Source organism: Tupaia chinensis, unplaced genomic scaffold, assembly GCF_000334495.1.
Source record: "Tupaia chinensis unplaced genomic scaffold, TupChi_1.0 Scaffold000031_1, whole genome shotgun sequence".
Lineage (NCBI taxonomy): Eukaryota > Metazoa > Chordata > Mammalia > Scandentia > Tupaiidae > Tupaia > Tupaia belangeri.
Genome location: NW_006159461.1, coordinates 2943025 through 2968391, shown reverse-complemented (window position 1 = coordinate 2968391; position 25367 = coordinate 2943025). Strand labels below are relative to the sequence as shown.

General features: G+C 43.7%; 1 protein-coding gene across 1 annotated transcript in view; it reads left to right on the top strand.

The window, feature by feature from the left end:
* SNTG1 (syntrophin gamma 1) overlaps positions 1 to 25367 on the top strand; it is a 411039-nt gene that overhangs the window by 308720 nt on the left and 76952 nt on the right. Inside the window, exons 14-15 of the mRNA XM_006140355.1 lie at positions 13947 to 14099; positions 18218 to 18310. Coding sequence (XP_006140417.1) covers positions 13947 to 14099; positions 18218 to 18310 — 246 coding nt within the window. The remainder of the gene's footprint in view (positions 1 to 13946; positions 14100 to 18217; positions 18311 to 25367) is intronic.

Below are 25367 nucleotides of genomic sequence, written 5' to 3'. Positions count from 1 at the left end.
GGGTGATTTCTCACTTTACTTCTCTCTCTCCAGCAAGTGCATGTGTATATGTGCCCTCCAGCAACTTTATTTTTTCTATTAGCTTCATTTTTTAATTAATTAATTAATTAATTAATTAATATATTTATTTTTGCCATAGGGCACATTCATTTGCTGGAGAGAGATAGAGAGAGTCAAAAAGTGAGAGGGAAATTAATAAATCACTCCCCCCAGGGGGTATGGCCATGCCACAATGCCCTCTCTTCTATTTTCCTCCTAGGATTTTGGACATACACACACACACACACACACACACACACTCATGTACCAGGTGTGATTTTCAAGCTGCCAGGTCTAGGATTAGCCATGTGGGAGTCCAGTGCCTTAACCACCACACCACCTGCTGGTCCCTCAGTACTACTACTATTACTACTACTATTTCTTCTTCTTCTTCTTTTAAATGACATAGAGAACTAAAAATTATTAGATTGACCCAGTAGTGCTAACAGTTCTTTGTGAAAACTCGCTCTTAGGTATTCCCAGCCAATCTTCAATTGGATTCATTAGATGCCATTTCTATGCCAGTGATTATGAATTTATTCTGAGCTCTCTCTTGCATTCCATACAAATGTATTTACTGCCTTCTAGTCACCTCCACATGGATATCTTAAGATCTCAAACTTCACATGTTCACTCTGCCACAAAGTCCCGCTTGTTAATGGTCATTCTAGCTTTTTAATCACCCATATCCAAGACCTTGGAGTCACCTCCAAAATATGTTTTGTCATGGCCTCTGTTTGATGCATCAGCAAAGTGTGCTTCATTCGGCTCTGTTCTGCTGCTAATACTTGAGTCTGGATAATTTACAAGAATGGAAGTTTCAAGTCACTGTTTGGAGGCCCAACATCTAGAGGCTGCTTCTGGTGGGGTCTCCGGCTGCACGTAACATGGAACATGGTGGGAGGCAGGAGCACATGCACCTGTGTCCATGTGTCTCTGCTCTGGTCTCATTCCTTCCCCCCATGAACTCACCAGGAGTTCATCATAGAGTCCCTACCCTGATGACCCAAACCCTAATCTTCCTAACCCTAAGGACCCAGCTATCAATGCCATAGACTGAACTTTAACCTTTTTTTTTTTCTTAAATTTTTGCCTTGGGGTGCATGAGTTCACTGGAAAAAAGAGAGGCAGAGAGACAGAGAGAGGGAAAACAAGAAGTCATCCCTCAGAGGCATGGCCATACCACAGTCCCTTCTCCATTCTCCTCCTGGGATTTTGGGTATGCACGCACATGCACCCAGCATGATTTTCAAGCCACCATGTCTGGAACCTGAACTGCAGTCAACCATGTGTGAGTTCAGTACTTCAACCACCATGCCACCTTTTGGCCCCAAACTTTCACCTTCATAATTGCATTACAACTGAGTCTGAACATGTAAGTTTTGGGGGACATGCCATTCATGAAACATCTCAACTCTCCTCCAGGGCACTGGTCACCCTGTGTCTCCCCAATTTCCAGGTGTGGCTCTGTCCTCCTTCTGGCTTCCAGCTGAACTAAGAGTAAGACACACTTTTCAGGACTCTCTGAGGTCTCTACTGCACTGCGGTCTCTGTTCTGCCCTGTCTGCCCTGGTCTCCTACCTGCCCAGTGACTCACCCTCACTTCTGTCACCTCTCAGCACACACCAGCCTCAAGGGCCGTGAACGCGTTGCCTTCCTGCCCAAATACCTTGAATGGTTTTCTTTTTCACATCAGGACTCTTCTCAAATATCACGTCCTTATCATCCTGTGTAAACGCCAGTGCCCCCTGAGACTAGCACACCTCAGAATATGAACTGCTCCCACCACTGTCTCCAGGGCTATGCGTACACATTTTCTTATTTGCTTATGTTTGCCTGTTCCCCACTCAAACCAAAGCTGCATGCGGCACAGAGATCACCTCTTCAGCCCAGTGATGCGTCCCCACACCAGGACAGTGCCTGGTACACAGCAGCATGCCGGACACACTGCACTGAGTGCCAGCTGGGCACCTACCAGGGTGTTCCAGCCGAGAGTAGCATGCTTCCCGAGATGGCAGCCAGTTGGGTACTCTTGAGCTCTGCTTGGAAACATTTCCACAGTTGGAAGCTGTCTGTACTTTTTCTAAAGAAATAAAGACAAGAGGGTTAAGGAAAGAATTGGGTGTGACTGGGATGAAAGTAACACTCTTTAATCTGATTTATTCTTTAGAAGGGGACACAGAAGCCAGAGCAGGCCTTGTCATCTATATTAATGAGTACTAATTGAACAGGTGGCCCCCAACTTCCCCTCATCTGAAAAAATGTGCAGGATTAATTAAATGCATTTTATGAGAGATTTTGCTGCCAGACACCATTTCCCACAATGGTACACACTCTTTACAGTTCCCCAGGCAGGGCGCTAATACGGCATACCGAGGTATAGAGATAGTGCGAGTTTAGGTGCACGAGTGCTCCCTTTACGCCCCGTGTTGGTCAGATCCATATGAGTCTGTTCTGCTGGTTTATGGCTTTTACTACTGGAGGGATGTGGGAAGAGCTGGACAGGTTTCAGCAAAGAGCCGCTGAGATAATTAAGTCGCTAAAACTAAGCACCTATGAGGAAAAGCACAATCATTTGCTTCATTTGGGTCTATAAAGAGAAAGCAGGGAGTTGACTTGGTCATTGTCCTCAAGGATATCAAAGGTTACTTTCTAAAAAGTGATGACCACATGATTTTAATCACACTGAAGAAAGACTAAGAAAAAAAAATACTGTACGCTGCTGTGTGAGGGGAAAGTTTTTATAAGGAAACACTAGAACATTGAAGAATAAACTGCACACAATGAGTTTTAAAGACGATGGATTGAAATTTCACTCCTTAGAGACATCTAAAGGTGGGAATGGTTGGATTATATTTTGGAAGTAGGACCAAACTGCCAGCCACGGTTCCTGCTGTGGAGGGCTCTCTGATGTTTCCATCTGTTGTAGCACGTTGTACGCCCACCTTCCCCCTGATTGGCCATTTCTCTGGAAGACTACATACTTGCTACCTATGGGCTGTCTAAGCATTAACTTAAGGATGTTGGCCCAGTCCCTGGCGTGGTGGTTCAGGGAGCACTCCACTGGCTGACCATGCCATTCAAGTCTCAGAGCTAGTGGCTTCAGAAGCACGCCAGGGACCTGGGTACACCTGCCCAAGATCCCACAAGAAGGGAAAAGGGAAAAGTAAAGGAAAAGGGATTGTGGAGGGACCATTCCCCTCAGGGCAGGGGTGTTCTCCTTCTCCCTCTTCTCTCTGGCTGGTGCAGGCAACCTCTGGCTTTTTTTTTTTTTAATGGAGAAAAAAAAATTTAGTATGATATAATTATTCTCAAATGCAGAATATTAGAATTGAAATCTGGAAGATGAATCTTATAACGATTAATTAAAACCATTAATCTTGCTAAGCAATTTTGAAAATCATCCCATTTAATAATAAGAAATGAATCTTATAGTGGTTTGGTATGTCTCTTGTTTATTGTCTTTCCTGGTTCTGAGAAAGTTAATTTATTAATTTTATTAGTGGTTAAAAAACTTATTTTTATTTCAATACTAACATGTTAGGAAAAATTCTCTCTGATATCAAAGTAATAATGAAAAGTGATCAAAGTATATTAAATAAGAAATCAAGAATGCAACTCGATATAATGATTAAAGTTTATTTTTATAACTGTATCTTGTTCAAAATCCACTTAAAATATATCACCTAAAATTATTTTCCATTTGATGGAGCACGGCATTTTACTACATGGGCTATTTGTCTTTTTTCTTTTTTCCCTTTTTTTTAAGAGAGGTTTTTGTGTAGGGTATGTGTGCTCACTGAAGAGACAAAGATAGAGATATAATAGAAATCACCCCTTGGGGACTGGGGCGATGGCCACACCACAATCCCTTCTCTTCCGTTCTTCTTTTGGAATTTTGGACATATACACACATGCACCTGGCATGAGTTTCATCTCCAGATCTGGGACTAGAACCGCTCTCAGCAGTGTGGGAGTTTAGCGCCATAACCACTATGCTACCTGCTACTCTCCCGCACCCCCACTAGTTCTCTTTACTCAAATTCTCCATTTTGAAAGTAGCACTCCACTTGAGTAAACTCCTAGAGAGCTAAATTGAAGGTATGTTCAGTCACAGAGAACGGAGGACCTCATAGCACAATGTGTGACTAGATTTAACAGAGGAGTCGTTGTGAGCCCTCTGCTCAGCAGAGCATTCGAAGGACAGGGAGTGGCTTGGGAGCAGCGTATTCCCTGCTCATGACGGTCATGCCGAGGTAGCCTCGCCTTTGCTCCATGACGCCTGTTAACTCATTGCCTCTGAATCAGGTGACAGGGATGTGACGGGGGAGCTCTGCCCTTTAAACTCCCTCTCTTTGAAGGTTATGGATGTCCCACATCTGCCTCATACAAAGGGTCTCCCAAAAGTTCATGGAAAGAGATACTGTGGAAAAAAAATTTCACATGGGCTTCAAAATCGTTTTGCACCAAAGCAAACTCGCACTTCAATTCTGCTTTTCTGTGGGCACATAGACACACGTGTAGTACACACGTGATCTCTGGAGCCTGGCCGGAGAATCGGATTTGTATAACATGCAAGTCTGGTGGGCGTGTGAGTGCTGTTAGCTAACGTGAGTGGACAGCTTCTTTCCTCTGCCTCAGAGACCCCGACTCCACCGCAGCAGGATCATGCTCTGTCATGGCCACATGGCCCGTGTTATTGTGTGTGGGGGTTTGGACACACAGCATGCATGGGCAGACCTGGTCCACATTGTTACTAGTAGTCAAGGCTAGTAATGATGGACGTGGTAATTCTGCAGTGTCAGTCCTATTAGTGACCCATGGGATCTCACAGGCACCGGCCACTTTTCGAAGCGATACACGTCTACAAACTGATTTTAGCTTCATGAGACCCTTGAGCCAGGTATTATCATCTTCTAAAAAAAATGCCTGCTCTCACTTTTAGTGAGATGAAGTAAGTACTCAAACTGATATTAGAAGTTGAGGTGGGAACAGCAGTTAGCGTAATGGCTATGTTGCTAGACTCCCATGTAGTGGACCGCGGTTGGCGTCCTGAACCCGGTGGCTTAAAACTCACGCCGGGCACGTGTGTGTGCATGCCCAAGATCCCGAGAGGAGAATGGAGGAGAAGGGATTGCGGCGTGGCCATCTTCCCTGGGGGTGACTTCTCGCTTCCTGTCTCTCTGTCTCTCTCTGTCTGGCGAATGCAAGCACCCTATAGCAAAAACCTCTCAAAAAAAAAAAAAAAAAAAAAAGGGATGAGGGGATTGACAAAAAAAAAAAAAAAAAAAAAAGGAGTTGAGGTGATTGATGACCAAACACATGCCCTTAATCCCTGAGCCTAGGTAAGTAGGTTCCAAAGTAAGTGATGTTTCTGAGTCACTCAGAGAAATAAAGCTGATAGTTCATTTTGATGCATTATGCTGAAGATTAAATGAGATATTTTACTGAAAGACTACGTTAGTTTATATGCAGAATTTTAGTTTCCAAAGGAGAAAATTTAAAGTTTTATTCCTCCTTCTTCCAGACAAGACCAGCAGAATTCAGAAAAATTAATTGAATTACATATGTAGAGTATTCACTTGATTTGATTATTTTTTAATAGAATTTTCTTTTTAAAAATTTTATTTATTATTTTTTAATTTGCTACAGGGCATGCATACTCAACAGAGAGAAAGAGAGAGAGAAAGTGAGAAAGCAAGCCACCAAGTCCAGGACTTGAACTGTAGTTGGTCATGTGGGAGTCCAGTGCTTTAACACCACACTACATACTGACTGCATTTGGTTTGATTATTAATTGAGAACATCTTGAATTTTAACTTATTTTAAATAAATAATTGTAAAAATTCATCGATTCCTTTTTTCAGGATTTTTCTTTCCCTTTTGAGATCATGAAATTTACTTGTAAATATATTTCAATAATTTAAAGGCTGGGTAATACTGAAAACTATTATTGTGGTCAGCATTAGCTGATACTTTAATAGAAAAATAACTGTAATACCTTGATGATCTGCCATAGCTATAAAAATGGAAATATTTGGACATCATGTTTTACTTTCATAAACTTTTAATACATGTCTGCATAGCACAAAAAGAAAAGAAGTGAAAGTTACATCATTATTCAGTTAATATAACTCGAAATAAAAGTTAGCTGTCCACATTAATCACATTGGCTGGATAATTTCCAGATACCCTTTCTGTTCTGTGATGTACACAGTTGGATTTATTATGTTTTGAGTCAATCTCCCAGTTTTCCATTTTCCCAAATCTAATGATGAAAAATATTTCTAACAATATTGTAAGTTATATAAAATTTTCATTACATAGTAATGTCAAGAATATTTTCATCCAAATGAAAAATAACATTATAATAAGTTATTAAAACTGCTATTCTCTGTATGAAATTTGGTATGGATTCAATCAGCTGCTTTAGACATTTGATCCTTCCTGAAAGTCTAATTCTAAATTAGCTTGCAAGATTTGATTTTGCCACTATGTTTTTTCCTTTCATTTTTAACTATTAGAATAGCTGTTAAAAAAAAATCAAAATCATCATTTGTAGCTGAAGAATAAACGTGCTAAGCCCATTTCTTCTTTTTAATTAAAAACCACAATTTCTGGTTGGTTTCAGTCACTTCATATCTAACGTTTGAGTGCTTTCCTGATTCCCTATACGTTCGAGTAGGAGAAGCCACAGGAAACCAAGCAGGTGTAACCACGCAGGCTACGGAAGTGGCCTAGAAGGTAGTCTAGATTCCACGTGATGACGTAGAAATGCTTCTACTTGCCCTGGCTATTGGTTTGCACTGCTCTCAATTTCACAGACTGCATTAACTTGAGGGAAAAGATAAGGCTATTGTGGCAGTAGGAGGGCCAGGGCAGTGTTAAACAATGGCTAGGCACGTCAACAAATACCGGATGGCCAGCCTCTGAACCTGCGCAGCTCTTTCCGCCTTCAGTCACATGCTTTAAGCAAAGTAAAAGTCTGTGGTTCGTAATGTCTACAAGCTGAGTAATTACTCCGAGCATGCGAGTTAGCGCTGGCCCCAAAGCCTAGGCACTTAAGGTAGCCAGATACTGCATGACTGACTGCGTTCAAACCCCAGCCCCAGCAGCTTCAAAAGCACATGAAGTATGTGTGCGTGCATGCCCCAAATCCCAGCCAAACGGAGGAGGATTGTGGCGTGAGCACACCACACTGAAGGGTTTCCGTCTCTATGTCTTCTTCCCATGAGCACACATGCGTCCTGCGGATTAACATAAAGTATGAGTTACTTATACATACATATGTTTTTTCTTTATCCATGGCATAGCATGTACATGAGAGAGAGAGACAGAGACAGAGAGGAGTGCCCCTCCCAGGGCCTGGTCGTGCCCCAGCCCCCCGCCCTAGTCCTCCAGCCCTTTGGGTCTCTGCCCGCATGCCCAGAGTCTCGGGCTGACTGGCCCAGGGATTCCAGTCTCGGTTCCATGTGGCTTCCACCACTGCAGTCCAGGACAGTGTTCCTGGGCCACTAAGACTGGACCTATTTACTTATTTTTAATAGAAATATACTTTGATTACACCCACTGACCTCCACATACTTTATGAAAACATGAAGAATCAGCAAACATATTTTCAGTGCATCATTACTCTTTAATACAGCTTTGTAAGTCTGAGAAGTGCGGCGTACAGGCTGTTAGTGTGCTGGGTTTCTAGGGATTTGGAGAAAAACTAAGAACATAGAAGATGCTTTTGAAGGAGTCACAAGGGAGAAAAATGCACGAAGATAGTGCTCGAGACATGCCCAGACGTCATTGTTAAAATCGCCATTAACCAGTACTTTCCAGTAGGCAAACAAGCATTGTGGAGGCTTACAAAAGCTGAGAAGGAACAAAAACAAAGACAAAAACAAAAACGACACTATCTGATTCAAGATGCAGATATGTGCAAGTCAAGGGAGAGACTAGGGAATGACAAAAATATTCAGTGTGTTGACTGTCGACACTGATACCGATTTATCTACAGTCAGAGCTGTGGTGGGGTTGGCCCCATCCCTCAGTGACTAAGTGTGGTGTAGAGGAAATGGGATCACCTTGCACTGGCAGCTTGTGACACACACCTGCATACATGCATGCTTAGGACCCTGACAGTTTGCAGAATGGGAGGAAAAATGACGATTGTGTAGTTACCAGGCCCCATTGGGGAGGGAGTGTTTCCTTTCTCTCTAAGTCTCTTGCGTATGCACACATGACTTCTGACAATAAAACAAAACAAAACAAAACAAAATCGGACACTAAGCTGAATACACATCTTATACACACATACATTTTTTTTTTGAGAGATTTTTGCTATAGGGTGCGTGCGCTCGCCAGACAGACAGAGAGAGACAGAGAGACAGAAGGTGAGAAATCAACCCCCCAACAAAAACAAAAACGACACTATCTGATTCAAGATGCAGATATGTGCAAGTCAAGGGAGAGACTAGGGAATGACAAAAATATTCAGTGTGTTGACTGTCGACACTGATACCGATTTATCTACAGTCAGAGCTGTGGTGGGGTTGGCCCCATCCCTCAGTGACTAAGTGTGGTGTAGAGGAAATGGGATCACCTTGCACTGGCAGCTTGTGACACACACCTGCATACATGCATGCTTAGGACCCTGACAGTTTGCAGAATGGGAGGAAAAATGACGATTGTGTAGTTACCAGGCCCCATTGGGGAGGGAGTGTTTCCTTTCTCTCTAAGTCTCTTGCGTATGCACACATGACTTCTGACAATAAAACAAAACAAAACAAAACAAAATCGGACACTAAGCTGAATACACATCTTATACACACATACATTTTTTTTTTGAGAGATTTTTGCTATAGGGTGCGTGCGCTCGCCAGACAGACAGAGAGAGACAGAGAGACAGAAGGTGAGAAATCAACCCCCCAGGGGGGGATGGTCATGCTGCAATCCTTTCTCCTCCATTCTCCTCTCGGGATCTTGGGCACACACGCACACGCGCCCAGTGTGAGTTTTAAGCCACCAGGTCCGGGACACAAACCGCGGTCAACTACTTGGGAATCCAGTGACATAGCCATTACGCTAACTGCTGGTTCCCCACACATACATCTTATACACAATTACATATCTTGCTGTCTAGTCATCGCTATCAGAAGCATTAACTACTTTGTTTTCTAGATGAACGAAGGAAGCTACAGACACAGTCAGTTTGTGCAGGACTACCTGGGGGGCTGCGATGGTACCAGACAGCGCTCTGAAGCCAGTGCCCGTGTTCCTATCCCCTCACCGCAGCACAGGCCACCTGAGCATGCGAGAACGTCAGCACACACACACACACACACACACACACACACACACACGAGAGCAAGTGTAAAGCTCATGGAAAATGTGTAACACGAACATACCACACAGGGATTTCAAAATCCTTTGATGCCACATTGAGCCTGTAGTTTAATTCTGTTTTCCACAGATGGTTGACATCTCCGCTGTGTACGTGTGTACACGCTCTCATTTACACTATGCAGATACACATGCGTGATTACTCACCGTGCTAGGAGTGCGTCCAGTCGACGTGGGGCTCCAGGTTCACGCATGCTCATTAAGCCATTGTTCAGTGTGAAGTGTACTCGTGTGTGTAACTTCAACTTACAGACCAAGTGATGTACAGCAATTAAGTGTATAAAGTAAAAAGAAAAACTAACAAACAAAAGATATCAAACTGTCTTCTGAACTTTAGATGAAGATGGCAACTAGCTGTTTTATTCTGCAGTTTCTCCCTCCTGTATTCACCTGCTCTTCTCTCCCCAAAGTAGGCCGGTCCTGCCCTGTTCCTGCACTGGCGTGTCCAGGCAGGGCGTTCACGGGAACTCTTCAGCATGATCCTGGACTTCCTGTGGCTTGTGACTCATGGCTCCTGCAATTGTCACTAAGTCCTTGAGGATCCTGCAATCTTTTGCTAAAATGAAACTGTCCCAGGATGATTCGTCGCACCTTCCTCGGTCCCTTCGCACTTACCTCTGCAGTCTGTCCTAAGTGTCGTTATTTTCTGTCTACTCACCTTGCTCACTGGGGCCTGATGCCAGGGCACTGTCTAGTATGAGTCAGTGAGTTCGAAGAGCCTTGCGGTAACAATGGCAAACGGCACGCATTCGGAAATGCTGAGCCTCTATTTACAGAGCTGATTAGCCAGCTTGCTATCTGGAGAGCATCGACACTCGGGTAATGTAATATAAGACACTAGATTGAGTTTTAAATGAGTAAAGGAGTTAAGTTTTACCTAGAGAATAGGAAATCTCACACGAAGGTCATTTAAAGATTCTATTACAACCTGCTATTGACAAAATGGAAAAAAAAATGATCAAAATGTCTAGCAAGTAATGACATTGATTAACATTTATATTGCAAGGGGAGTAAAGCCCAATTTAATAAGCCACAAAACTGGCAACGTCTCTGGAAACTCCACAGGGTTAGCTCCAGTTTCCATACCAGAGTCCTCAACTTACAAAGATAACATAGGCCAGCAGGTGACATGGTGGTTAAGTCACGGCACTCCCACATGGCTGACCTCGGTTCAAGTCCCAGACCTGGCAACTTGAAAACCACGTGTGTGTGTGTGTGTGTGTGTGTGTGTGTGTGAACAGGCCTAAAATCCTGAGAGGAGGATGGAGGAGAAGGCACTTCTTCACCGAGGGATGATATCTCACTTTCTCTCTGTTTCTCTCTGGTGAGTGCATGTACCCTGTGGAAAAAAAACCTTAAAAATAAAAATAAAAAAGTTAATGTAGACATCGACTTACCTGCAACGTATGTAGTAGACATATTAAAATTCTTGCCAATGGCCTGTCATTATACCTGTATTTAAGTCCAAAATTGGTAACGTGGCCAGGAGCCCCATTTCCCTTCCCGGGCTCTGCACGCGGTCTCTCCGCCGTGTCCCTGTGGGATTCTGGAAAGCACCTGCCCTTGCACCAGGCCCCTGCAGCCCTGCTTTCCTCTCCAGAAAGAGCACTTCCTTTCCACCGTGAGCCTGACCCCCAACCACCTGTCAGTCACTGTTGACAGCCTGTCCTCTTCGAGCAGCCCTGGCTTCCCAACCTACACTGAGCAGCACCCCCTGCATTTTTATAATAGCTCTTAGAATAATTCACTCTTACTTGCATGGTTATTTATTTAACACCTGCCATTGTCACCCTCCCAGGACCGCGTCCGCTCTGAATTCCTGAGAAGTACTTTATAACTTCTTTATCCTTGGACTATACTTACAAGAACATTACATTTTCATTTTTTCTCCCTTCAGACGGAGTTGGAAAATCAATCAATACAAAGAAAGTGTATTTTTGGTTTAGATTTCTGAGTACCTGTGGGCAGCAAGTGTCAGAGCTAAATCCCACAGCACCGGAAGGAGCTACTGCTTCATCAGGCCTCTTCCAGCAGTTAAAGAGCTCATGTGGGAAACGGGGACAGCAGTTATTATTTTTTAAATGTTTGCTAAAGCAGCGAATCCCATCTAACATTTTGAGTGTTTAATGATGATATATTTATATACCTCCATATAAGGAAAGATTAAAGACACCAGTTGATCACTTTTGACAGTTTTCAGAACACCGCATACATATTTCATAAGTTTTATTATAAATTCAATATAATTGCTGTTGAGTAGTTACACTGATTTTCAGTTCTCGTGGAGAAGATGGTTGTAATGATTCTTTAAGGGTTTCAGAAATCAACTCAATAAAAACTTAGCATGCCTAGAAGGTTTCTGAAATTTGCACATGCACTCATAATCTTATTCACTCTCTAGACCTTGACAACTCTGTACGGGAGGAGGGGGTGGGGGCATGCCTTCCCGAGTCTCCTGAGTGGGGTGCTTCGGAGTTACGTGCTAGTAAGAAAGAGTGGGAACCGCAGACCCGCGCTTCTGTTTTATGGCTCATCTCACTGTGAGTCAGAGCAGTGACGCTAGTCATGGACGCAGAGGCCTGAACTGTGGTTGTTGCGGCCGTTGTTCAGGAAGACTTCACACGGTGGCGTGCTACCTTTCCACCGTGGCATCTGGACTGCCATCACTTCTGGAAGGGCAGCCCCAAATCTGACGAACCATAATGTTGACTGATTCCAAGGGGGTCACCCTGAGATCCAGCTGAGAAATGCATAGGGCTCATTCCAACAGCCCTGGCTTCCCAACCTACACTGAGCAGCACCCCCTGCATTTTTATAATAGCTCTTAGAATAATTCACTCTTACTTGCATGGTTATTTATTTAACACCTGCCATTGTCACCCTCCCAGGACCGCGTCCGCTCTGAATTCCTGAGAAGTACTTTATAACTTCTTTATCCTTGGACTATACTTACAAGAACATTACATTTTCATTTTTTCTCCCTTCAGACGGAGTTGGAAAATCAATCAATACAAAGAAAGTGTATTTTTGGTTTAGATTTCTGAGTACCTGTGGGCAGCAAGTGTCAGAGCTAAATCCCACAGCACCGGAAGGAGCTACTGCTTCATCAGGCCTCTTCCAGCAGTTAAAGAGCTCATGTGGGAAACGGGGACAGCAGTTATTATTTTTTAAATGTTTGCTAAAGCAGCGAATCCCATCTAACATTTTGAGTGTTTAATGATGATATATTTATATACCTCCATATAAGGAAAGATTAAAGACACCAGTTGATCACTTTTGACAGTTTTCAGAACACCGCATACATATTTCATAAGTTTTATTATAAATTCAATATAATTGCTGTTGAGTAGTTACACTGATTTTCAGTTCTCGTGGAGAAGATGGTTGTAATGATTCTTTAAGGGTTTCAGAAATCAACTCAATAAAAACTTAGCATGCCTAGAAGGTTTCTGAAATTTGCACATGCACTCATAATCTTATTCACTCTCTAGACCTTGACAACTCTGTACGGGAGGAGGGGGTGGGGGCATGCCTTCCCGAGTCTCCTGAGTGGGGTGCTTCGGAGTTACGTGCTAGTAAGAAAGAGTGGGAACCGCAGACCCGCGCTTCTGTTTTATGGCTCATCTCACTGTGAGTCAGAGCAGTGACGCTAGTCATGGACGCAGAGGCCTGAACTGTGGTTGTTGCGGCCGTTGTTCAGGAAGACTTCACACGGTGGCGTGCTACCTTTCCACCGTGGCATCTGGACTGCCATCACTTCTGGAAGGGCAGCCCCAAATCTGACGAACCATAATGTTGACTGATTCCAAGGGGGTCACCCTGAGATCCAGCTGAGAAATGCATAGGGCTCATTCCAACTCCAGGGGTCCAGGGGTGGGATGGCAGGAGGCGAGACAGGGCGGCCAGGTGCAGGGTAGAAGAGACGGGCCACCAGGTGCGGTGTAAAATAGTCGGGGCGGCCAGGTGCGGTGTAGCAGAGTCGGGGCGGCCAGGTGCAGTGAGCAGAGATGGGGCGGCCAGGTGCAGTGTAGCAGAGATCGGGCGGCCAGGTGCAGTGAGCAGAGACCAGGCGGCCAGGTTCAGTGTAGCAGAGATCAGGCGGCCAGGTGCAGGGTAGCAGAGACCGGGCGGCCGGCCAGGTGCAGTGTAGAAGAGACAGGCGGGCCAGGTGCGGTGTAGCAGCTGGTTAAACACCGCCAGGTCAGAGCAAGCACCTTTGTCCCTAGGGGGTCTGGGTGACTTCTGTCTCTAGGACCGGGTCTGGTTATTACCTGCACCGTTTCACCCCTGCATCAGTCCCGGTGAAGTGACCTTACCTACATACGGAATCAACAGACGATACTTTGCGCCACAAACGCCGGCGTGGTTGCCAGGCTCTGCCTCCTGACCCCGAGTCCTGGGAGGTCGGTTTGGCCAGGGCTCAGGGGCTGGGCCGGGAGGGAGCGCGGGTGTGCGGTGGGCGTGCGCGGCCTGGTGGCAGGCGTGGCAGCTGTGTAACTCCAGGCTCCCATCAGGACAGCGACCTGCTGGACCGGCGGAAACACTGCTTCACCGTGCAGTCCGAGTCCGGGGAGGACCTCTACTTCTCCGTGGAGCTGGACTGCGACCTGGCCCAGTGGGAGAGAGCCTTCCAGACCGCCACCTTCTTAGAAGTGGAACGGATACAGGTGAGCCCCCAACCCCAAGGAGGCGTGGCCGCCTCCCCCAGGTGCGTCCTCCCTCGGTCTATGCCGTCATTAGCCGTGTTGAATGAAGAGTGATGCAGCTCTGAACATCTTCGTCTTCTCACAGTGGGGTATTTCTGGTCTCTTACTTACTGGTCAAGAGTATGTTGGTACAATTAATTACACACTATAATTTAAAGCTAGTGTAGAAAACGTGGGGCCAGGAGGTGGCATGACAGTTATGGCTCTGGACCCCACATGGCCGACTGCAGTTTGAGTCTCAGACCTGTGGGCTTGGAAATCCCACTGCTGAGGTGCTGCATGGGCACCCCCCGGGGTCCCATCTCATTCTCCCTCCCTCTCTCTGTCTATGACAAGCCTGTGTGCATGCACCCTACAGCAAAGCTTAAAAAGCAGCTCTGGTTTTAATGAATGGCTGACAGGGTGGTGTCTGTTCTCCAAACCTGACTGCACAGTTCGCGGCTACGTTCCAGGTTGTCTCCTTTCGCTCACACTGCTCCGTCTTCCAGGGCCTTCCCTTCATTTCTGCCCTTCGAAACCCCAACGTATTTGACCTTCCTTCCAAGGTCTCACTCTCCTGACCCTGTTCCTGATTTTCGATCGGCCCTGCCCATTGATCATTGTGCTTCATTCCATGACAATCCTGGACGCTCATCCATCGGGCCCGCTTTGGAGTGCAAGGTCTCGTCTTGCCTGTCTTTGGTCGGTTCGCACTGGCTTTTGTGCCGGAGGGACATGTCATAAGCACTTATCATACCCCACGGCCCGGTAGGGATTGCTCGGACTGTTTGCTCACGTTGCAACTGCAGCTTGTGCATGTTGCACATCACGCGTGCCCAAAGGGTATTTCCGGAACTTGAGAAGCGAGAAGTCATGTCTAGCCCAGACCCCACCGAGCCCGCAGCCTCTGCAGTTCGTGGGGATGGAGCGGGGCCCACCCCAGGGCAGGTCCTGTGCCTGCCTCCCCTCCCAGGATAAAGCGGACATCGCCTGCCCTGGCTGTGCTGAGGACTCAGAGCCAGGACCTCCGTGCTCACAGGGACACAGTTCCAAAGGGGAATGCTGCGTCACATCACAGCCGGGGCCGGAGCGTGGCCTGCACTGGAAGACACGGCTGCTCATTGTTGCCATGCTGATCTCTGTTCTGAGTAAAAGCCTCTGAGGTCAGCACACCCAGCTGCTGAAGAGTGGCGTGACCCTAGGGAACAGCCGGGAGAAGACTCGGGTTCCATTTGTCTCATTGTCCAATTAACGGACAGTTTCTACCAACTCCTTTCAGCTGTCTATATGTAAAAGTGCTCAAGTAGTTAAGAGACAGGTTCTGTGATTTAACTGCATACTGTCTCAATTCAAGTGAATATTTTAATGTAAAAACAGAAAGATGGGAAGTACCTCACATATTATTTTATATTGTCAACATCTAAGAACACTTTAAGGGATTGAAATATAATTTAACTGACTGAAGGTGATATTTTTATTTATAGTGTATGTTTAGATTTTCTTCATTATAATTCTCCAAATTATTCCACTTCACTTAGAAGTAACTACATGACAGTTCCCCCACATTTGTCCAGTGTCCTGGTCTTCAGAAATGAGATAAAGATGAAAGTAATGTTTTGCTCCTTATTTTAATCCTGTTCCTAGGATCTGGGCCTTGCATTCTGTAAGCTGATGTCCAGTGAAATGCTCGGGTCTATGTCTTTATCTACTCACAATGCCAATTTAACACGTATCGGAAGTAAAAAATAAGATACTTAATGCCTCGTTTGCTTTTAATTCCATAGATTTCAGAGTTTCCCTTTGTTTACTACATCGGGAAGCAATACTCAACAGCTGCACACTTCCGTAGTCTCTCAAAATTAAAGAATGTGAATGTACTTAAATAACCTAATGTCTTTTCTTCTATATTTTCAGTATTTTATTACTATTAAAGTTAGAAAAAATAAAGCAGACAATGAATACATCTCATTGTGAAACAGGCAGAAAGGAAGAACATTAATCAATTGACTTTTAAATATTCCTTGTGTGGGGGACCAACAGATGGTATAGTGGTTACATTGCTGAACTTCCACCTGGCCGATGACGGTTTGAGTCCTGGACCCAGTGGTTTGAAAATCACTTTGGGCACATGTGTGTGCATGTCCAAGATCTCAGGAGGAGAGTGGAGGAGGGATTGCCATGTGGCCAACCCCTGGGGTGTGATTTTTCTCACTTTCCTTCTCACTTCTCTGTGTCTAATCTCTCTCCAACAGCATGCATACCCTAAGGCAAAAGTCTTTAACATTTTTTTCTTGTTTAAATTCCCCTAAAAAGTATCATTTTTATTTTATTTATCTATAATTCTAAAAGTATCATTTTATTTATATGTAATTCTATTTTTATTAAATGAACATAGATTAAGTAACAAAATCAAATACTTTAAAATTAAACCTATTAAGTATACTCATGATATGTTTATTAACATTGTAAATTATAGTATTGAGCTTCAGTGGGTTTCAATTTCTAGCATATCTGCTTCAAGTTAATGATTGTGGAGAAATTATCTGTAATGCTAAACTTAATGGGAAAATTTTAATGCACTCTGCTGAATACATTTTCACCTGGCATGTTCTTTTTTAATTGACAGCCCTTGAAAATAGCATACAATTAAGTATAAACTAGGAGAAAATTATATAGCCTTGAACATTTCTTAATGTTGACAATCATTTTAATAAAGTTCTAATGAGTGGATGCTCATGTATTAAGCAAACATAACTACACCCCAAAATGAACATTTGATGCCCAAATGTCTTATCTAACCTACCTTTTTGAAATTTTATCTCCAAATGGGTAATTTAGGATGTTTATCATGTTGCTATATAAATTAGGTTTGAACACATGGATATAGCTTTTTGATGCCAGCAACCTAAGTTAGTGCCCCACGATGGCAGTCAGTGTGCGCGTTAGTGTGGGGTTTGCACATTATATAAACAAATACAATGCACAGGTTAGTACTGAGCGTTTGCTGAGACAGACGTCTCTCTCTCTCCCACGTGGCATGTGGGTCACGCACTTTCCATCATTTGAATATCCCGGATAGTTTCAAACTGAAGGCAGCTGAAACTGACCTAGGTATCACCATGCATCATGCTGTATACCGCAGCTCCACGTTTTCATTTTATATTTGATTTTTATCTTTTTCAATATTTCTGTATCCACAATCATTAACCTTCCTAAAATATTTATATAAGTATAATATAACCCGATCTCAGCATGCAAAGTCCTTGCTTGATTTGTGGAGGATGTCTAAGTTTCCCACATAAGCCGTCAGATACCTCCGGGAGGTAGTTGTGCCCCATGGAAGGACGGACAGAGATGCAACCAGTCGGGAGGGACTCTTTTGCCTGGATCACTGAATCTGCGTTTCTGTGCCTGAGTTCTCTTTTAATAATACCCATGAAATGTGCTGAGAATTTGAGGAAGAATTTCATTTTTTTTATGATTCTCTTTTGACTTACTGAAAATACAGTGGTCTTGGCTACAGGATGGAACAACCTAACACCCCCTTGCCTACATTTAAATCATTTTGGACTAGTTTTCTTGATAATGGAGTGAAGTGAGGCCGTGTGGCCCTAGGTGTGTGCATGCAGGGTGAGCTGGAGAAGGACTGGAAACTCGGCCCTCATGTCCCCTCACAAGGCAAAAGCACTCAGCCTGTTTCATGAGCATTAAGATGTGGTTGGACCAGCTGGTGGCATGACGGTAGAGGCGGCTGGATCCCTCATGACTGATTGCGTGACTCAAGTCCTGCACCTGAAGGCTTGGAGAACATTCCAGACACATGTACATGTGTGCCCAAAATCCTGAAAGGAGGGAGAGATGGAGGAGAAGGAATGGCAGCCTGACCATTCCCCATTGAAGGTCAAGGGGTACTTTTTCACTTCTCTCTCTGTTTCTGGTTAGTGCACACATCATTTGGCAAATTAAAAAAAAAAAAAAAAGGTGTGATGTGGATCATCTATCCTCCTGCTACCATCACAGTTGATCTCAAGTTAGATACTGTACGGGCTACCACACCGACATTGCATTAATACTGAAAGTAACACTGTTTCTCTTCCTAGTGCAAGACGTATGCGTGTGTGCTGGAGAGCCATCTGATGGGGCTCACGATCGACTTCAGCACCGGGTTTATCTGCTTTGACGCCGCAACTAAGGTACCGTGTCCGCGTGGGCTCTGAAACGTGGGCAGGCCTCTGAGGCAGGAATCCTGTCGACTCTGCAGTGTTGTAACTGGCTAGCGTGTGTAAAATTTAAGGTCCTCGTTTTTGTTAAAAGAAGATAAATTATGCTTTAATGTACTTATTTTTTGAAGTGTTGAGTAGTTTTAATAAAATGAATGTTTCACAGTAGAACATTATAAATACATTAAGACGAAGCTTTATCTACCAATCTGTTTATAGCCAGCTAACTACATATCGGTTTATCTTTATTCCATTTTCCTGAAGGTATACTGTTGCAATTGAGGGGTCATTTTCTTTCTAAAAAAAATTTTTTTTTAATGAAAGTGTTCCTTTATGATTTTTCTACATTAGCGTCTCTAGCATCAAAACAGGAAGGTATTATTTTAGCTATTAGGGCTGATATGTTAGAATTATCGAACCGCAGCCCTGAGAGGTTTGGAACTTTTTGTGAGGGTAAGCCATGTGACTTACGAGGGGTCTGGGACTATCAGGTAAGATGCCCACGTGACAAAGGATGTCTCTCTGAGAGATACACCTAGTCCTATATAGAGTGTGTTTCAGACAGGTGCATCAGAAAAAGAAACCGGAGGATCAGGAAGTGGCGAATTACAAAGCTGAGTCACTGTGCAGTGCCCTTACTCTTGTCACTTTCGTTGGGCATGAAACTCAGCTGACACCCCCCAGCCCCAGAGACTCTCCGTCCATTCCCTGCCGCAATTCAGACCCTTCTCTGTCTCCACAAAGACCTGCTCTCGCCCCCTCCTGCAGTTATAAAGTCTCTAACCCACTCCACTTCCTCCCTTGCCAAAGTATAGCCTAATTATAAACAGGTGTGACCTTTCTCACCAGTCTTAAAGATGAATGAGCATTCTCTTACTGGGATGCACGTGTTTTACCTAGAAACTAGGCCACGTGCAGGACCACCTGAAGCAAATGTTCACAAGACGAGGTCGCAGAACGAACACAGGAGATGACAGAGGTCTGATCTTGGTGCAGGTGGGAGGCTGTGGAGGACGCCCTGGCAGAAACAGGGCTCGATCTGGTGTTCAGAGACCTGAGAATGCCCTTGAGTCAGCAAGAGAGACTGTTGGGCAAATGTCACGTTATTTAAAGACGATGAATGTTTCTTCTTATTTTAACACTGTGAAGTTAAACAGCAGACACCAGCTGTCCACACTGGCCATCTAGTGAATGCCCTTTGTATGATGCAGAAAGCATACTTCTGTAAATAAGGAATTTCAGATGGAAGTGGCTCTTTGTAACTCTCAGATGGGACTGCCATGACTTTTCCTACTACGAAAATCTTTTGTTGATTAAAATATTCATCCAATCAGGCTAGACTCATGAGGGTTAATTTAATAAATTAACCATTTTAATGGCTATTAAATTAAGTAATTAAATAATTATAGAAATAAAATGGTTAGGAAAAAGTCTAATTTTAAAAAGGAAATTAATTGCCAGAATTGTCATCAGACTATCTCTCGAACATGAAAGAAGCTGTTACCAGTGAGTGACAGAGACAACATTTAACACAGGCCTAGGTACTCTCTCGAGTTTATTTTAAGGCTGGTGTAATTCCGACTGTGTCTGTGTGCGAGACCCGCGGCTCTGTGATAAGGCAGAAAATGATGGCATCGATGTCCTGTCCAGCGTACCCTGGCCTTCTGCGCCGAGTGGTCTGGGATGAGTGAGTGGCCGGGAGGGTCGAAGCAAACAGTTACGATGACATCAGGGGCCAACAGTATAATGGGAAATGTCGGTCAGTCCAAGCTTGACATGCAGAAAGGATGCAAGGCCTTCAGCAGCAGCAGTCCCTGTCTGCCTTCTGACACTAGCTGGAAACGTCCGGCCGAAGATGGTCTGAGGCCTGGGAGGGTGGAAGGAGTCCGTGTGCACTGCCAGGAAGCCAGCCGTGTGACCGCTGCTGAGTTACAGGGCAGCTGGGAACCAGGGACTAGCCGTGAACAAAGGGGCCTGGGCCACTGAGCTGACCCTACCCTGGAAGCTCGTTTTACTCCACCTGTTGACCCAAGGTGAAGGTATCTTTAAATACAGGGGGAAAAAGGTAATTGTTACATAAAGTTGAAACGTGCTTTGTTCTAGTATTTTACTATAATATTTAAATATTAGGCAACTTTCTTTTCTTGCTATTCATAGAAAGTATCCTTAAGAATGCTGTGCAGCAGATGTTGAAATGCTTGGATTCGGGAGGGTCATGGTCACGTCCCGCTCACACCCCTGGGCAGCGTGTGCTTTGCCCTCTGCACCTCATCCAGGCCAGTCCTGCACCCTGGAGTTACTGTGGAGACACGTCCGAGGTGTTAGGGTGCTGTGGCTGCCAGGGAAGGGAGGACGGCGCTCTGAGTTGTTACTGAGCTCCACAGAGAGCTGTGTCCTGCTGGTAACACATCAGGGACAGGATTATTGTTTAAACAGCAGCCATCATTTTCACTTCTTCTGAGAAATGTTTAAAAAATAAATTTAAACAATAATAAAAATGTAAAATGAAAGACAAGACTGGAGAATCTTACAGTAGAGAATGAGAGTCGGCATGATTTTAGACCCGTTAGAATGCTCACGGTTTGGAGGCGGGGCAGCTGGGAATGCCAAGCTAATTCTGGTTACTTACCATTTTGATTGACAGTCTGCAGGGAGGGGCCAGCAGGTGGTGTGGTCGTTAAGGTGGCTGAACTCCCGCATGGCCAACATGGTTCAAGCCCTGGACTTGGTAGCTTGAGAATCACAGCCAGCACATGTGCACAGGTGCCTAAAATCCCAGGAGAATGGAGGAGGGATTGCATCATGGCCATCCCCCCCACCCCCCCTCTTGGAGGGAGGGGAGTGATGTCTTACTTTCTATCTCTGTCTCTGTCTTCTGTCTTTATCTGGCAAAAGCACATCCCGTATGGCAAAAACCTACAAAATAAATAAATAAGTACATAAGAAAGAAAGGAAGTCCCCAGGGAAAACCGGGCATTTGCCCTTGACTTGCCATAGAGGACAAGACACAAATAGATTCCACACATTTCAGTTTACATTGGCAACCCAGAGGGAGGTTGTCCTTCCTGCAGTTTCCTTACTGTTGGTGGATTCCCTCACAGATGGTTATTGCCACAGGGCTCAGCCTGTTCTTTGTAATCTTCATCCTTATAGTCTCTTCAGAGTTACAGAAGGTACTGTGTCAAAGTAGTTGCAGTTCTTGGATACAATTCACATAGCTGAAAGCCTGTTGCCATCATGTTGTTTTAATTAGGTATACATGCATTAACCACATATTTATCTAGATATATATCTAGTGAAAAATTCCTGCATAAATGGAGACCTCAGCAGAAACATTTGCAAAACATTGGCACAAAAACAGACATGAGGACCAATGGAACAGAGTGGAGGCCCCAGAAATAAACCCCAAAACATACAGCCAACTCTTCTTTGACAAAGAGTACCAGTCAATTCAGTGGGAAAGAGGAAAACCACTTTAGCAAATGGTGCTGGAAAAACTGCGTATCCACTTGCAGAGGGGGAATCTGAACCCTATCTGTCACCATTAACAAAAATCAACTCAAAGTGGATCAAAGATCTAAACCAAAGACCACAAATGATAAAATGATTGGTGGAAAACATTGGGGAAACTCTGGGAGACACTGGGGTAGGCCAAGACTTCTTAAGTAAGACCCCCAAAACTCAGGCTATGGTCCCCAAAATAGACAAGTGGGATTACATCAGATTAAGAAGTTTCTGCACAGCAATGGACACTGTCATTAGTGTGCACTGACAACTCTCAGAATGAGAAGGAATTTTTGTTAACTGTGCCTCAGACTGATAACCAGAATACACAGAGAACTCAAGCAGCTTACCTGGAAAAGAAAGATTAACCCAATTAAAGGATGGCAAAAATGAGCTGAATGAACAATGCTCTAAGGAAGACATGTGAAGAGCCAAAAAGTATATAAAGAAATGTTCAGCATCCCTCATTATAAGGGAGATGCAGATCAAAACCACAATGAAATACCACCTAACCCCAGTCAGAATGGCAAAGATTAAAAAAAACAAAAGATGGTAAGTGCTGGAAGAGATGCCATGAAAGGGGAACACTCACTCCTACACTGTTGGAGGGATCGTAAATTGATCCAGCCACTGTGGAGAACAATATGGAGGTTCCTCAAAGACCTTCAAATAGAACTACTATATGATCCAGCAATTCCACTCCTGGGTATCTACCTAAAGGACAGGAGAACGCCCAATTGGAAAAGCGCTTACACATCAATATTCATTGCAACCTTATTCACAATTGCTAAGACATGGAACCAACCCAAATGTCTACACACGAATGAATGAATTGAAAAAGTGTGGCATATATACTCCATGGAATACTATTCGGCCATAAAAAACAGCAAGGCCCTGGAATTTGATAGAAGGGGGACGAATTTGGAAGATCTGTTGCTGAGTGAAGCAAGTCAGGCTAGGAAAGAGAGACATTGTATGTCTCCACTCAATGTATACCGACTGTCCGTACTCTATGGCAGAGACTGAAAGACTGGGGGACATACAAGATTAAATATTATTATGGACACTAGAGACAAAGTGGAAAGAGTAGGGGAGGTAAAGAGTGTAGGAAAGGAAACTCAGGGAAAAAATGGAGAGGTAAGACATTTGTGGGACACAGATATAGTTTATTGTTTGTTGATGAAGACATGCCTATATTCTCAACTGGGCTGGGCTGAGCTGTGTGTCATGCTGGGTAAAGTCTCTTTACAATGTAAATGATGTATAGTGATTAAATGTATAAATAATTAAAATTAATAAATAAAAAATTATAAATTAAAAGAAACATTTGCCAAACATTTGTGCCACTTGTAAGTAAAGACTCACTGAGCTCCTGTTGCCCACAGAGATGCATGGAATGGCCACACAATCATTCTGGTGCTCCAGGAGGTCACACAGAATGACCTTTGTGCTGACACAGGGAAGGTAAATTATTTAGACAAATGTTTGTAAGTAAGGAAGGGACAGAACCTGAGAGGTTAGGAGATGAGAAATCAAGTTTGTGAGTAATAGAAAGACAGATTACATAAGAGCTTTTACTGGGAAATTCGGATTTGCTCCTAAGAACGAAGAAATATCTTTGAAGTATTTGAGATAGGAAGAAACCATCATGTGCATTAGACAGTACAAAACTAGTACAATAACATACGGTCAATATTGAGAGAACCTGGGCAAACCCCAGACTCTAACTTATGAAAATCTGTCCTGGAGGGGTCATCCACCACTCTGGGGTGCTCCCAGGAAAACTGTGTGATAGGAGGATAAAGCCATACGGGATGGAAGCATGTTGCGTGAGGGGGGAAAGTGACTGCAGTGTCCACAGAGCTTGGGGCAGTCAGTGAGACTAGAAGTTGGGACTGAAGGGGAAAGTGGGGGGACAGGAGCAGAGAAATGTTCTGGCATCTGATGGAGGCCCAGTACGCGATTCCCCTCCATCTCCTGAGCCCTGTGAAAAAGTCACTCTAGCTGAGGTGTCAGACCACTGACAGGTGCACGTGACAGAGCAATGGGTGTTTATGGATCCCCTCCACAATTTAGACCATGGGATGTGCTTCCAGTTTTTCACATCATTTTAAATTTCTTTTCCAAGTGTTTCACAGTTTTCCTTATAGAAGTCTTTGACTTCTTTGGTTAGGTTTATTCCTAGATATCTTATTGTTTTTGTGGCTATTGTAAATGGGGTTGCTTTCTTTGACTCTGTTTCAGTTTGCTCATTGTTGGTGTATAAAAATGTTCTTGATTTTTTTAATTTATTTTATATTATTTTTAAAATTAATTCATTTATTTTGCATTCATTCACTGAATAGCATCACAGCATACAATATGCAATTTCCCATCTAAAATACACTGTATAATTGCTTAATCATGCATGCTATCATCAACAAATAATTTTCTATTTCTTGCTTCTTATATATATTTTCCCCTATTTCTCACCCTCTGCCAGTCCTCACTCACCTCTCACACTGTCTCTAGAATCTGCAGTTCCTTTCCATTCCTCCCTCCCCACACACACATTTTATTGATTCACAAATACCTGAATTAATCTAACTACTTTCATTAGCAAGTTCAGCTGATATCTTTGTATCTGTGAACACATGCCTGACTTTAGGCATGAAACTCTGTGAGCAGAATGAATATACTATGTTTAGTTTGTATCCTGCCACTTTACTATATTCATTCATCACTTCCAGGAGGTGTTTTGTATTGTTTTGGATTTTCTAGGTATAGAATCATATAATCTCCAAAAAGAGATAATTTCACCTCTTCTTTTCCTGTTCGAATGCCTTTTATGTAACTCGCTCGTCCGATCACATTGGCCAGAACTTCCTACACCATGTTAGAGAGGAGTGGAGAAAGTGGGCAGCCTTGTCTTATCCTGTGTTTTAGTAGAAAAGTTTTCAGCTTTTCCCTGTTCAGTGTGATATCAGCTATGGGTTTGTCATAGACGGCTTTTATTATGTTGAGGAATGTCCCTTCTATGACGATTTGGCTGAGAATCTTAATCAGGAAGGGATGTTGTATTTTATTGAATCCTTTTTCTGCATCAGTTGAAACGATCGTGTGGCTTTGATCTTTTCTCTGTTAATGTGATGCATACATTTATGGTTTCATGTATGCTGAACCACCCTTGCATCCCTAGAATAAAGCCGGCCTGATCATGGTGTGTAAACTTTCTAATGTGTCATTGGAGATGATGTGTTAGTATCGTGTTGAGAATTTTGCATCTGTATTCATCAGTGATACTGGTCTGTTGTCTTCTTGTTTTGTTGTGTCCTCGTCTGTTGTAATATTGCCTGTTTCCTTGCTGATTTGACTTATCTGGTTCCTTTCTCTGTTCTTGATTAATCTACTAATGGTGTGTCAATTTTGTGTATTTTCTCAGAGAACCAGCTTTTGGATTAATTTCTTTTTTTGAACCGAGATCATTTTAATACATAGAGTGGAAACATGCGATACATCTCCGTTCTTTCTTCTATTCTCTCCCTCA